Here is a 16,267-nt window from a genome sequence, read left to right on the forward strand (position 1 = left end):
CCCAACACACTAAGTGAAGTGCTTTCAGTAACTATAAAATTAACATTATGCACTGTCTAGGGTATTTATTATTTTCTGCTTCAGGAGAAGAGATAATAAGAGATATACCTATAATACGAACGCCGGTCTACTGACTTTGTAGTCGTTTTCAAGCACTCGCCTATAAAAGCAAATCAACACAGTATACAAAATAGCCTAAGACTTTAAAGTTTAATGGCATTTTAAACTTTAATAAACCCATATGTACTTTATAATAAAATATATATTGTCCTACTACTAAATCAATTTAGAAGACTCAATTGATGAGAGGAAAAATGACAACATCCTAACCCCCTTTCCCGAGGAGAGGCTTTATTAACTTCCTACTGGAAGTCCTGCAGCGAGGGATGGCGTGTCAGGAAGGTTAATCATTTTTCAAGTGCTGCCTGGCACTTCCTTAACCTGCCTACATGAACAAGGACTTAAAGTACAGATGATGTTATTGAAAAACCTTCCAGTTCCTTAGACTTAGAAGTAGGAAAAGAAAGAAGTAAATGAAACCAAAACTCCTAGCCAAATTAAAAAAACGTATGGACTCTGGGAAACAAACTGAGGGCTTCAGAGAGGAGGGGGGTGGGGGATTGGGATAGGCCAGGGATGGGTATTAAGGAGGGCACATATTTCATGGAGCACTGGGTGTTATACGCAAACAATGAATCATGGAACACGACATCAAAAACTAAGGGTGTACTGTGTGGTGACTAACATAACACAATAAAAAATTATTAAAAAAAACAAAAAACAAAAAACAAACCAATAGAGTGTATTTGTTTCCAGGTAAGAATCAATGATGTGACATCCCGTCATGACCTGCTGAGGGTTCTAATGTTGACCACCTGTGGAAACCAGACGCTTGCTTGTGCCACCAGTGCTGAAGTGCCTTAACTCTTCCCTTCATCTCAATCATCACTAAAAAAGTGCTTGGTGCTTTATTATTTTTTTTTAGTATTTATTTATTTATTTATTTATTTGAGAGAGAGGGTGAGAGCACGAGTGGGGGGAGGGAGAAGAGAGAGAAGCAGACGCCCTGCTGAGCAGGGAGCCCGACACAGGGCTCAATCCCAGGACCCCAGGACCATGATCTGCGCCAAAGGCAGACACTTAATCGACTGAGCCACCCAAGCGCCCTAAAAGTGCTTGGTACTTTAAATAACTATCCCCTGTACACGCTTCAACCTTCTTGACCATTAAGGCATATGACATTTTCTATTACCTGAAAGACTATATGGTTTTCTATGAGAAAATCCTGCACAGGGAACTCCTGCTTTTGAATCCAGTGGGCTGTGAAGTGCTAACGGGCCGCAGCAGCGGCTCATAACCCCCAAAGCACCCTGCGCACCTCACAGGCGCCTGATAGACGCTTAAGTACTCAGTGATTGATTAGTAGATGGTAAGTCTCCATCGAACACCTTGACTCAACAGATACTAAATTCATCCAAGACAATAGTTTTCTGCAGATCAATCTCTATAGCCGCAGTGCTAGGTAGAGGCTGCTCCTAGAATACAGAGAAAGGAAAGCCTGAGCTAGACGATTGTTTTCTTCTGGGAAAAATAAAGTGGAGTTCGGTCTTGGCAGCTTATTCCAACCATTATTCTAGAAACTTATAAGGTAATGCCATAAGCTTCCAATTAAACTTAAGAAGAATTTCCTAGAAAAAAAGGTTAATTACATGTTACATTCTTAAAATAGAAGCAACGGTTAGCCAACTGTTAGGTATTCAACCGTCCTTTCACTTTCATCTCACCATTACTGTTCAAGATAGAAAGCAGAACCATAGTATGGTTTGAAAAACAAAGAAGCACATAAACAAACCCGTCCCACAACTGCAGCATCCGGCGGTGATACAGACTCGGTTATCTCACCTACTCTGATGCCGGCCCTGTCTGCGCGTCCCCGGGACCACACCCCCTGAGCGTGAGGCCCCAGAGTTTCAAGAAGCCACAATGAATACCTCTGCATCAATATTCCACCTGCCCCACCAACTCAACATTTCCAGCTTTCACTTCCAACCTTCCCTACCCTGTTCTGAAGAATGAAATACAAAGCCAGGCCGGACCACCAAGTCATCTTTGACTTCTCCCTCAGTACGCTTACCACCAAGTCTTCAGTGAAATGCCTATGGAACCCGCCTCTCTCTTTTCCCCATCACCACTGGCCTAGCTGAGAAGTCCACTATCATCTGTTGTCAAGTAAGTTTGCAATTCCTCTCCCTCCTTCACACTCACCTAATCAGTTCTCAAATCCTAGAGATTATCAACCACATACGCCCTTCAGGAAACTGAAGTATGTCTAATTCTAACTGCTCTTTATTTCAATACCTGGTTTTCATGGCTGTCACAGCTAAAAAACATATATATATATATATCCCAATGCTGACTGAGTCTCATGGAAGGAGTGCATCATTGGCTAGACTCAATCAGGAGACTCATTTTCCAATCCCAAACAACAATTTAGAATTTGTCTTCATTTCCTGGATACATAGTTTTTTAGTTTTGCTTGGTTTTTGTTCTATCATTAATTAACATCTTAAAACACAATACATACTTACACCTGGTTAACAGTTTTTGAAAAATTGATATACGTGCATAAATGGATATGTGCTTCAGGTGGTCCTGATCATTCCATACAGTTGCGGCCAACTTCCTGTCAGGTGTGATTACTTGGTTGGGTACAGTTTTTATTTTGTTTTTTGTTTTTTGTTAAAGATTTTATTTATTTATTTGACAGAGACAGAGACAGCCAGCGAGAGAGGGAACACAAGCAGGGGGAGTGGGAGAGGAAGAAGCAGGCTCATAGCAGAGGAGCCTGATGTGGGGCTCGATCCCATAACACCAGGATCACGCCCTGAGCTGAAGGCAGATGCTTAACCGCTGTGCCACCCAGGCGCCCCTAGTTTTTATAATCTGTAAGACAACTCACAAAGAGCTCAAACTAGGAGCACATGTATAAGCTCTGCTACGTTGTCTATTCCTAGTGACGTTACTAACATCGTATTATTGAAAGAAGCTACCCCCTGCTACCCATGGACAGCCTTCCCCATTATCATCATCCCCCACCAGAGTGGTACATTTGCTGCAACTAATGAACCTACTCTGACACATTATTATTACCCAGAGGTCACAGGTTAGGGGTCACTACTGACCCTAATTTTTAAGAATTAGTTTAATAAAACTATAAATCCCCTTAACTGGACATGACATTTATCAGGGAGGTAGACATCAAACAACTAACCACAGAATTATTTAATTACAGTACCAGGCTACAAAGGAGCCTGACCTTGTCTGGGGGTCAGGGGAGGCCAGAGAAAGTGACTTGGAACAGAGCTTTGAAGGATGAGGTGAAGTTAACAAAGCAAAATGAGACTAGAAGGCAGAGGAAACAACATGGGCAAAAGCCCCCGTGGCAGAAAAGCCAGTCCCAGATGAAAGTCATACATCCGGAACATAAACACAAACCCCAGAGCAAGAATAAGAAGAGAGACTGGAGGGTGGCAGGGGTCAGATTGGGCAGAGCCCTGGGGGCCTTGGTAAGAAAGTGGGTCTGTATCCAAAAAGCAGCGAAAAGTCACAAAAGAAGAATAGCACAATCACTTCTAGATGCTTGATACACCCTCAGTGGATGAAGAAAAATAAATGCCAATCAATAAATGGTAGAACAGCCACGACTGTGATCTTGAGGGACTCTAAGAAAATAAGAAAGGAGGTACTCTGGATCTGTTCTTTCACAATAAGAAGGATAATGGTCATAATTCTTACCTTTCCATCAAAGAAGTGATGGTTAAACATGTTATAATGGCAAAAGCTATCTTCCATGTAAAACTGTGAATACCTGTAAAAGAATTTATTATGGTAGTTATTTGTCCAGTTATGGCTATATAGTAAGTAAATACAAACTAAACTTTAAAACTATGAAATCACACCTTTAATAAAAGCAATTTCATCATTCCTTAGTTTTTTGAAATAAAGAATACTTATCCAAAATCTCAGGGAGTCACTAACAATGAATGAATATCAAACTTAAATTATGTTCCCAAGTTAATAAGCCAGTGACAAAACTAGAGAACACTCACATATAAAATTCACACGTTCCTTCAGACCACAGAATTATAGAGAAACAATGATATTACTGATAGATTGTTACGCAATTTAAGTTTGAGATGGGTTGGCAATTAAAATACATCTCTCATACTTAATAATTTCAAGAAAAACACTGAATCAACATTTCTGCTCAACAGCTGTTAATTATTTTCTTCTGTGGTTAATAAAAAAGAATATTTAATACAAAGCATTTCTTGTCTATTGCAGATTAGCTCAATAAAATATGCTTCTCAATATATAAGAAAAATAAGTATGTGCATTTCATATTTACTGAATTCGTGCCAGGAAAGAGAGATATTTATTTACTGATTGAACAATTTCATTCTTCTAAGATACTACTTTAAAATGCAATCGGAAATGAATGAGAGTACCAGCTTTGGGCATTAACATTTTATAAATTTTTGCTAATTTACTAAAAATTCATAGCACCTTATGGTTTAAATTTGCATTTACTTGATTTCCTACAAGACTGAGCCATCCTTACTCCTTAATTGTATTTGTATTGTGTCTCTACGTCTTCCCCATTGTTAGCTCTTATTGAATTCTGAGTTTTTTGTATAATACAGAAACTTCTTTGTTATCACANAGTTTTTGAAAAATTGATATACGTGCATAAATGGATATGTGCTTCAGGTGGTCCTGATCATTCCATACAGTTGCGGCCAACTTCCTGTCAGGTGTGATTACTTGGTTGGGTACAGTTTTTATTTTGTTTTTTGTTTTTTGTTAAAGATTTTATTTATTTATTTGACAGAGATAGAGACAGCCAGCGAGAGAGGGAACACGAGCAGGGGGAGTGGGAGAGGAAGAAGCAGGCTCATAGCAGAGGAGCCCGATGTGGGGCTCGATCCCATAACACCAGGATCACGCCCTGAGCTGAAGGCAGATGCTTAACCGCTGTGCCACCCAGGCGCCCCTAGTTTTTATAATCTGTAAGACAACTCACAAAGAGCTCAAACTAGGAGCACATGTATAAGCTCTGCTACGTTGTCTATTCCTAGTGACGTTACTAACATCGTATTATTGAAAGAAGCTACCCCCTGCTACCCATGGACAGCCTTCCCCATTATCATCATCCCCCACCAGAGTGGTACATTTGCTGCAACTAATGAACCTACTCTGACACATTATTATTACCCAGAGGTCACAGGTTAGGGGTCACTACTGACCCTAATTTTTAAGAATTAGTTTAATAAAACTATAAATCCCCTTAACTGGACATGACATTTATCAGGGAGGTAGACATCAAACAACTAACCACAGAATTATTTAATTACAGTACCAGGCTACAAAGGAGAGCCTGACCTTGTCTGGGGGTCAGGGGAGGCCAGAGAAAGTGACTTGGAACAGAGCTTTGAAGGATGAGGTGAAGTTAACAAAGCAAAATGAGACTAGAAGGCAGAGGAAACAACATGGGCAAAAGCCCCCGTGGCAGAAAAGCCAGTCCCAGATGAAAGTCATACATCCGGAACATAAACACAAACCCCAGAGCAAGAATAAGAAGAGAGACTGGAGGGTGGCAGGGGTCAGATTGGGCAGAGCCCTGGGGGCCTTGGTAAGAAAGTGGGTCTGTATCCAAAAAGCAGCGAAAAGTCACAAAAGAAGAATAGCACAATCACTTCTAGATGCTTGATACACCCTCAGTGGATGAAGAAAAATAAATGCCAATCAATAAATGGTAGAACAGCCACGACTGTGATCTTGAGGGACTCTAAGAAAATAAGAAAGGAGGTACTCTGGATCTGTTCTTTCACAATAAGAAGGATAATGGTCATAATTCTTACCTTTCCATCAAAGAAGTGATGGTTAAACATGTTATAATGGCAAAAGCTATCTTCCATGTAAAACTGTGAATACCTGTAAAAGAATTTATTATGGTAGTTATTTGTCCAGTTATGGCTATATAGTAAGTAAATACAAACTAAACTTTAAAACTATGAAATCACACCTTTAATAAAAGCAATTTCATCATTCCTTAGTTTTTTGAAATAAAGAATACTTATCCAAAATGTCAGGGAGTCACTAACAATGAATGAATATCAAACTTAAATTATGTTCCCAAGTTAATAAGCCAGTGACAAAACTAGAGAACACTCACATATAAAATTCACACGTTCCTTCAGACCACAGAATTATAGAGAAACAATGATATTACTGATAGATTGTTACGCAATTTAAGTTTGAGATGGGTTGGCAATTAAAATACATCTCTCATACTTAATAATTTCAAGAAAAACACTGAATCAACATTTCTGCTCAACAGCTGTTAATTATTTTCTTCTGTGGTTAATAAAAAAGAATATTTAATACAAAGCATTTCTTGTCTATTGCAGATTAGCTCAATAAAATATGCTTCTCAATATATAAGAAAAATAAGTATGTGCATTTCATATTTACTGAATTCGTGCCAGGAAAGAGAGATATTTATTTACTGATTGAACAATTTCATTCTTCTAAGATACTACTTTAAAATGCAATCGGAAATGAATGAGAGTACCAGCTTTGGGCATTAACATTTTATAAATTTTTGCTAATTTACTAAAAATTCATAGCACCTTATGGTTTAAATTTGCATTTACTTGATTTCCTACAAGACTGAGCCATCCTTACTCCTTAATTGTATTTGTATTGTGTCTCTACGTCTTCCCCATTGTTAGCTCTTATTGAATTCTGAGTTTTTTGTATAATACAGAAACTTCTTTGTTATCACAATAGGATTCTAAACTTCCAAAATTTTGTTATAAACAGTTCACATACAAACCACACCATCCTTCTACAGAATTCATAACCTAGTGAAAAAATCGGGACACATGTTTACTTGCACAACTTCTTTAACCAAATCATGAGAGTGGCACTTTGCTTCTATTTCTACTCCTCCCCTACTGTCCCTAACTGACTTGCTACCCATGGTGAGAATTTAGTCTAATGGACAACCCTGCTTTATCCTCGTCATATTACATTATGGTTAAAAGTACAGGCTCTGGGGGCACCTGGGTGGTGCAGTCATTAAGCGCCTGCCTTCGGCTCAGAGCGTGATCCCAGCATTCTGGGATCGAGCCCCACATCAGGCTCCTCCGCTAGGAGCCTGCTTCTTCCTCTCCCACTCCCCCTGCTTGTGTTCCCTCTCTCGCTGGCCATCTCTGTCAAATAAATAAATAAAATCTTTTTAAAAAAACAAAAGGTACAGGCTGTAGTCAGACGGTCTGGTTTCAAACACTGGGTCTTGGGGTGCCCAGGTGACTCAGTCGGTTAGGCATTCAACTCTTGATTTCGGCTCAGGTCATGACCTCAGGGTCGTGGGACTGAGCCCCACATAGAGCTCTGCACTCAGCCTGACCCTCTCCCACCCCTTCTGCTCCTCCCTGTGTTCACTCACGTTCTCCCTCTCTCAAGTAAAATAAAATCTTTAAAAAAAAAAAAAAACAACAAACCACTGGGTGTCTCACTTATTACCTATGTAACTTTGGTGAGCCTTGGTTTCTTCATCTACAAAATGGAAGAAATAATACTGTCTACTTCATAGGAGCTGGTAAGTATAAGTGAGATAATATATGTAAAGTGTTTAATACAAAGCAGCTACATATGCTGAAATGTTAGGCACTGCTATTTTAATAAATATCAGCTATAAAGATGTATGTCTTAATGCCCCTCATATTAGGAAATTACGTTTATATCCAACCAAAATTTCTCCTCCTATAATCTAAACTCATTTCTTCCTGTTCTGTAGAGACAGAAGAACAGCTGTTCATTCCAAGTACAATGTCCCTTAATATCACTTGAGATACTGTTAGTACATCTGATTTCATAAAACATAAATTTGCACTGAAGAAATAAACAAAAGGTTTTGGATAACTGAAAAATTCATTTGAACCATAGACTGTAACCTGATGAACATTCCAAAAACTGTGGGAAAATGTCAATTACCATTAATAAACAAATGTCTTTCTAATTAACTAAATTCCAAATAACTGATAATACAGATATATCAGTTATTTTATATATAGGTGTATCTCAATATTAGTACCATTGTGGATCAACTATCATGTGAGGATTTTCTTCTTTCTTGCATTGCTTTTAAGTGTGAACAATGGAAAATACAATCCCTTTTAAAATATATTTCTACCCCCTCTCCATTTTTTTGTATTGTTTCTTGAAGACACAATAGTCATTTTTTAAAAATTAAAAAAGAGAATTTTATTTACATAGAATTCAGCATGGCACACTTGTCCAAAACATTTTGGGTAGCAATAGACAGAGTCAGAGAGAGAAAAAAGCCAGATTTCAGCTCTGAGTTTCCATCAAATACAAACAAGGGAGCATAATTTTTCATATTTTAAATTATGAAAAATCACTGAATATTACCCTCTTAAAATGAAATTGGCCTCAAAGAATTATTCTCTCTATTGAATAAGGCAAACAAAACCAATCAGAAATGCATGCACTTGAAAACTGCAAAAGGACATTCATTTAATTTGGCCATTCATTCTCTTTAAATGAGAGTCAGTTACCAAGTGTGAAACATGCTCTATACACAGGAAATGTAATCAAGAGCTGAATAAAAATTAGTCCATGAAATGAACCTACGGAATTCATTTTTTTGATATAACTTTATTTGGATGATAGTTTGCCAAATAGAGTTTCACATCTTTCATGCTAAAATTGGAGCATATAAAAATCCATCTTCGCAAATGTTAACTTCATATCTTAGACCCCCCCCCCGAAGAGGATATTTACAGCATATGTAACACTGGAGTTGAGGTAGTTCTCCGAAGCCTCGGACAGACCATTTGTAGGGCAACAACAAACCAAAGTCAAAGTGCCTAGAGTAACTACTCGCTGTCACTCTGTATCACACAGGAACTTGTTCCTGATTTAGTTGTGGTCCTTGTGAGAAACCTGAACCAATTCCATACCCCATAATATCATGAGTACAGGCAACAGACTCAGTTCATCCTGGTCACTAACGTGTTTCAATAATGAGCTCTCTCTCTCTCTTTTATTTAATTTATGGGGGGGGGCAGAGGAAGAGGGAGAGAGAATCCCAAGCAGGCTCCACACCCAGCACCGAGCCCAACACAGGGTTCAGTCTCACAACCCTGAGATTATGACCTGAGCCAAAATCAAGAATCAGATGCTTAACCGACTGAGCTACCCAGGTGCCCCAACAGGCTGTCTCCTAATATCCAATGTCAACCTTTCACAGAACTGATTCAGTATAAAAGAAGCTAAATTAATACAACACCTTCAGTTTTTGTTTCCAACACATACACAGAAGTTTATAGATACAAGAAGAAAATATATCAGTATATCCAATAAGTTACAAAATAACTATCCACATCCCCTACTCTGTGCAGAAGATTTCAATATACAGACTCAAGAAAGGTAAAACTACAAGACATATAAGCTTAAATTAAGAGTGAAGTGTCCATGTAAATCTTTCAAATTAAAAGTAATTCAGCTATGGTGAAGAGTTCTGGTGAATGTCTTGTACAGCAATGCGAAGGTATTTAACTTACTTAACACTACCGAACTGTACCTTAACTAACTAACGTGGTAAATTTTAATCTATGTGTATTTTATCACAATTTTTCTAAAAAAAAGTAAATCAGGAGACTAGCAATGAACAATACCAAATGAAATTTAAAAAACAATTTATTGTCTAGTAGCAACAGAAAAATACTTAGGAATAAGTTAACAGACATGCAAAACTTGTACACTGAAAACTACAAAATATCATTTGAAGAAATTAAAAATGAACTAAATATAAATGCAAAGACCTCTTACGTCCAAGAACTGAAGACTCAATATTTAAAACTATTCCCCAAATTGATAAAAAAATGCAACAAAATCCCTAAAAAAATTTAAAAAACAATTTATTGTCTAGTAGCAACAGAAAAATACTTAGGAATAAGTTAACAGAGACATGCAAAACTTGTACACTGAAAACTACAAAATATCATTTGAAGAAATTAAAAATGAACTAAATAAATGCAAAGACCTCTTATGTCCAAGAACTGAAGACTTAATATTTAAAACTATTCCCCAAATTGATAAAAAAAAATGCAACAAAATCCCTATAAAAATTCCAGCTGGCTTTTTTGTAGAAGTTGACAAGCTAATCCTAAAATTCATATGGAAATGCAAGAGACCCACAATAGCCAAAACAATCTTGAAAAAGAATACAGCTGGAAGACTCACACTTTCCAGTATCAAAACTTACTACAAAGCAACTGTAATCAAGAGAGTGTGGAACTGGCATAAGGATAAACATAGATCAAATGAACAGAACTGAGAATCCAAAAATAAACACATACATTTGTGGTCATTTGGTTTTCAGTTAGGTACCAAGACAACACGACGAGAGAAGAATAATTGTTTCAACAAATGGTGCTGAGGCAACTGGATATTCACATGCGGAAGAATGAAGTTGGACCCCTACCTCACACCATACATAAAAAATAACTCAACATAGATCAAAGACCTAAATGTAAGAGCTAAAATCATAAACTCTCAGAAGAAAACATTGTGTATATATTCATGACCTTGAATTTGGCAAGATATGACACCTAAAACACAAGCAACCAAAGAAAAGGAGGAAAACTGGACATAATCAAGTGAATAGACAGCCCACAGAAAGGGAGAAAATATTTACAAATCATATATCCAGTAAGGGTCTAGTATCCAGAATATGTTTACTCTTTTAATTTAAAAAAAAATAACCAATTAAAAAACGGGAAAAGGACTGAATAGGCACTTCTCCAAAAAGATAAACAAATGGTCTATAAGGACATGAAAAGATGCTCAGCATCATGAGCCATCAATAAAATGCAAACCAAAATCACAATGAGATACCACATTAGAAGGAGAGACAGTAGGGGCGTCTGGGTGGTTCAGTCGGTTAAGCGTCTGACTCTTGATTTCAGCTCAGGTCATGATCTCAGGGTCAAGATCTCAGGGTCATGAGATCAAGCCCTGAGTTGGGCTCCACGCTGGGTGTGGAGCCTGCTTAAGATTCCCTCTCTCCAGCTCCCTCTACCCCTGCCCCTGCCTGTAGGTGCTCATTCTCTCCAAAAAGAAGAATTAATTAATTAATTAAAAAATACAGACAGCCAATAACAAGAGCTGACAAGAATGTGGAGAAATTGGAACACTCATATATTGCTAGTGGAAATATAAAATGGCAGTCACCTTAGAAAACAGTTTAGCAGTTCCTCAAGGTGTTAAATGTAGAGTCACCACATTACCCAGCAATTCCACTCCTAAGATAAATACCTGTTACGGGCTGAGTTGTAACGTTTATCTATTGAACCCCTAACCCCCAGGATCTCAGACTGTGACTGTATTTGGAGACAGAGCTTTTAAAAAGGTAATTAAAATGAAATGAGGTCTATAGGCCAGTGATTGGCATTAAGGAGGGCACATATTGCATGGTGCACTGGGTGTTATACGCAAATAATGAATCATGGAACACCGCATCAAAAACTTGGGATGTACTGTATGGTGACTAACATAATAAAAAATTATTATAAAAAAATAAATTAAAAAAAAGGCTGAAAATCTTAAAAGTAGTCAGAGGAAAACAGACATATTCCCTTTAAAGACTAAGATTTCCAACTGACTTTTCAATAGAAACTATGAAAGCCAGAAAACAATGCAGTCCCAGAAGATGTATAGAATTCTGAGCTCTTCCTCAGCAAAAGGAATAGGGAAAACTGTATCTATCCCATCTGCCTAAAAGTGGAAGTACCTTTATAATTGTTTTTTACCATAGAAAGTTTTAGTATTTTCCAAAATCTATTAAATCTATTTTTTCCTTATAGTAACATGTTAAAGAGTTTTCCCACCCAAAGATTTAGTAAATACAGCTTTATATTTTTTAAATGTTTATAATTTTACATTTTAATTTTTTATGCGTATTTCATACAGATTAAGGACATTTACTATAGAGCAGAGGTTGACAATTTTTTTTTTTAGTAAAAGGCCAAATAGGAAACAATTTAGGTTTTGTGGGTCATATGGCTTCTCTCATAAGTCAACTCCATCGTTGTAGAATAACAGCAGCCATAGACAATAATAAATAAATAAATGTTAAAAAAAATAAAATAAATAAAATAAAATAGAATGAGGTCATTAGGGTAGTCCATGATGCAAAATGACTGGTGTCCTTATGAAAGAGGTCATTTGGACGCACAAAAAGAAACTGGGGATGTACACACACAGAGGAGAGATCATGTGAGAATACAGTGAGAAGGCCAACTGCAACCAAAGGAGAGAGGCCTCAGAAGTCACCAAACGTACTGACACCTTGATCTTGAACTTCTAGCAACCAGAACTGAGACAGTAAATTATTGTTGAAGTCACCCAATCTCTGGTTATTTTGTTATTGCAGCCCTAACAAATTAACACAGTACCCAAGAGATAATAAAACCTATATTTACACAAAACTTGTACATAAATTTTCACAGCTGCTTTATTCAAAATAGCCAAAGCATGGAAGCAACACAAATGCCCATAACCTGATGAATGGATAAACAAAATTTGGTATATCCTTATAATGGAGTATTATTCAGCCATAAAAAGGAATTAAGTACTGACTTGCTATAACATGATGAACTTTGAAAATACCAGGCTAAATGAAAGAAGTCAGATACTGAAGGTCACATATTGTATGGGTCCATTTTTATGAAATATCCGGAATAAGCAAATCTATAGAGACAGAAAGTGGATTAGTGGTGGCCAAGGGCTGGAGGTGGCAGAAAAGAGGAGAGGTCACCTATTGGGACCACTCTGATGGAGACACCTCCATCAAAGATGATGGAAATGTTCTGGAATTACGTAGTGGTGATGGTTGCAAGACCTTGTGAATAATACTAAAAACCTTTTTTCTATGTGAAATATGTCTCAATTTAAAAGACGAAAATACGCCTGATACAAAGTAGGGGAAAAAAAGACTATTTGATTCTTTTTAAAATGTTTATATACATAAAAAAGGTCTAAAAAGCCAAAATCGAGAATGTTTTGGGTGACAGAATTAAAGATCATTCTCTTCAAAAAGCTTAAAAAAAAAAAAAAAGTAAACCAGAGATCCTTGACATATGAACAAGTCAAGATGAATCACTGATTTTTTTCTAGTTTGTTTATAAACCAGTCGACCACAACTAGCTTAGAAAAAGACTGACTTGGATGAAATCAGGATACAAACTGTATGATAACTTCAAAGAACCGTACTATTAGAAAGACAACACTGTTCCATTTTCAATGAGGAAGAAGTCCCAAAGGGAGGAATGTGAGCGCCGCTTACAACTGATACACGTTACGTTAAATAATTCCGTTGTGAACTTGTGCTTTGTTTTTGTTTTTTTGTCTCTTGTGCACCTATGGTTGGAGAGGGTTTCCTTTGGTGAACCCATTCTACATGTTTGGTCAGGGCTGCCAGGGCACCCTACCTGCCAGGCCACAGAGAAGGTTCTGGAACAGGCATCCGGCCCCAGCCAAGCCAGTCCCTCCCAGGAGCTGTGTGCTGGGGCTCTCAGGAAAGAGCGCCTCTGTCTCCCAGAGAGGTAAGCTGGGACTACATAAGCTGAGAGCTGCTGCTGCCAAAATCCCTGGCAGTGAGTGAGAAGTAAACTGGAACAGAAAGCTAATCCCGAGAAAGACAGAACGAGAGGTGGAGAGAGAAAGACGGAGTCCGAACAGCACTGGGCAAGGCCTAGGACCTCGCCTGCACTGAGGCCTCCTATATCCTAGGCTCATCATATGAGCCCATATGTCCTCTCTGACATAAACAGATTTCCAGGGCTCCAATGAAAGGTGCCTGACAAAGGAGAGCCTTATTCTAAATTTATGAATAACCTGCAAACCTGTTACTGACTCATGTGAACCTTCATGGAATAGGCACAGGGGTAGATGGAGAAAGGGAGAGACAGAAGGATGACAAGAGAGAAATGGGGTATATAAAAAAGGCTCATATAAAGAAATTTAAAAGCAAAGTTATTTCCAGAGGGTATCTTAATTTTTGGAGCCACACTGGGTTTGAATCCTGACTTGGCCACTCGTCACTGTGAAGTCAAGTTATTTCACCTCTTCGTACCTCGGTTTTCTCAGCTGGAAAATGAGGAGGATAACAGCACCCACCTTACAGGGGAGGCTCCTGTGAGGACTGACTGAGGTCGAGCAGGGTTTCACAGGGGACAAACACCCATGCAAACACCCAATGCAAACACCAGATATTGTTTGTATTGTTATGATAAGAACCCCAGAGTTAAGCTTCTACCTTTAAAATAGTATATTTAGAATAATTTAGCAGTCATTCTCTAGGAAAGGAATTTGGTATTTAAAGCAAGCATCTGATACATCTATTCAGTGGCACGTTAATACAGCCACGAAAGGATAAAGTACTGTTACGTGCTGTGAGCTGGGTGTGAAAAGAGCCATAATCCTAGGTCACACAGGGCAGGATGCCATTTATAGAACACACCCAGAACAGACAGACCCACAGAGACAGAAAGCAGATCACTGATCGTCAGGGGAAGTGGGGAGAGGGTTTCTTTTCAGTGTCATGGATATGTTCTAGAGAAGGGTGATTACTGCAAAACGTAATGAATATACCCTAAACCACTGGCATATGCACCTTAACTTGGTGGGTTTTCAGTGCACTATATCTCAATTTAAGAAAAAGAAACTGAGTTTCTCTTTTAAAAAGTCTGTATTATCACCCATGGAATTCCATTGTACTAAGTATCACTCAGGTTAAGCAGAGATTAGTGAACTGTGCTAGTCCTGTTAATAGGGAATAAGAGGCTATGTAAAGTGTGGCTTCTCTCTGAGAAATGTAGCTGCGTCTATTGGACACCCTAAAGTGCACCTGGAAATCTAAAAATAAATAAATTATAAAAGCTGTACTTCTTGTTGTGACTTTCTGCACTTCAAAAATCTGTCCGCCTTGTTTTTAGAGAGAAAGCACGTGTAATTTCACAGGTTCTCTCCAACAAATATTGGAAAATTGGCCAGACTCTAGCAGATTGAATAAAAAGAAACACAGTGCCTGTCTCCTTCAATATATTCAAGAACAGGTAAAAGATACTAACAGCACGGTGTTTTAGAGACTCACCATTGGAGTTGGAATTCAAACAACTACAGAAAGTAGGAAGAGTACTCCAAGTTTATACAATCCCAGAGACTGTGGGTGGAGACAGAGGCTACTAAATTACCACCTAAAGGGAGCCACGATGTGTGCTCCTCTGGCTGTCTCATCTCTGTTTGTCCCAACACATCAGATGCCATTTAATTCTGACCCTCTCCACACACTCCATCTGTCTGCTAATCCTCGGCTTTAAGACCTATCTGTTCCCCGTTGCACTCCCTTGACTTCAGGCTATATCCAGTGAAAGACAATCTGCACATCATCTGGTAAAATACATTAAAATAAGTTCAGATGAATAAAATGTGTTAAAATAAAACATATTAAAAGAATTAGAACAAATAAGATTAATTAAAATAAATTAGTATATATTAAGTAAATATTAAAATAAATATATTAAAACATCACAATGAAACAAAATCCTGGAAGAAGTTCAGAATTATCTTCGAAAAGTAAGTGTATGAGAAGAAATTTCATTCAGTAAGAATTTATCTCTAAATTATAAGCCCAAGCCAATGAGACACATTCAATGAAAAAAATTCGGGAAGCACACCCAGCAAAAAAAAATTAAAAAAAAAAAAATCCACGGCTTTCCTGTTTGAAACATGGAAGATTACAAGGGGAATTTATATGACTAAAAAGGTAGCTTCTAACCAATTACTACTTCTGAACATTAAAGGACTATAATAGGTAATAAACGATTAATAAGAGAAAAACATTAAACAGAAACAGGAGACAATGAACGAGAATAAATATCAGATTTTATAAACCTACCTAAAATCAATATCCAATAAAAGGCTTTTAATGTTAGACTTCTTTTCACCTGATGATTTCAATCTGATCAGCTCGTGCAACCTAAAACAATTCATGAAGGCAAACTTCATAAGGAATTACAAATGCCACAGATAATAAGCAAATAAACCAAAACAGCCCCACCAATGTTCTCCTGGTATTTCTAACCTTTCGATGAACACTGAAGAGAATTTGGCA

The 16,267-nt window shown here is 37.7% G+C and overlaps 1 protein-coding gene across 1 annotated transcript in view; it reads right to left on the reverse strand.

Moving 5' to 3' along the window:
* Window positions 1-16,267, reverse strand: part of ZCCHC4 (zinc finger CCHC-type containing 4) — a 50,794-nt gene that overhangs the window by 17,760 nt on the left and 16,767 nt on the right. The window contains 1 exon segment of the mRNA XM_034672000.1: window positions 5,922-5,994. Within this exon segment, the coding sequence (XP_034527891.1) occupies window positions 5,922-5,994 (73 nt within the window).

Source organism: Ailuropoda melanoleuca, chromosome 11, assembly GCF_002007445.2.
Source record: "Ailuropoda melanoleuca isolate Jingjing chromosome 11, ASM200744v2, whole genome shotgun sequence".
NCBI classification, from domain to species: Eukaryota; Metazoa; Chordata; class Mammalia; order Carnivora; family Ursidae; genus Ailuropoda; species Ailuropoda melanoleuca.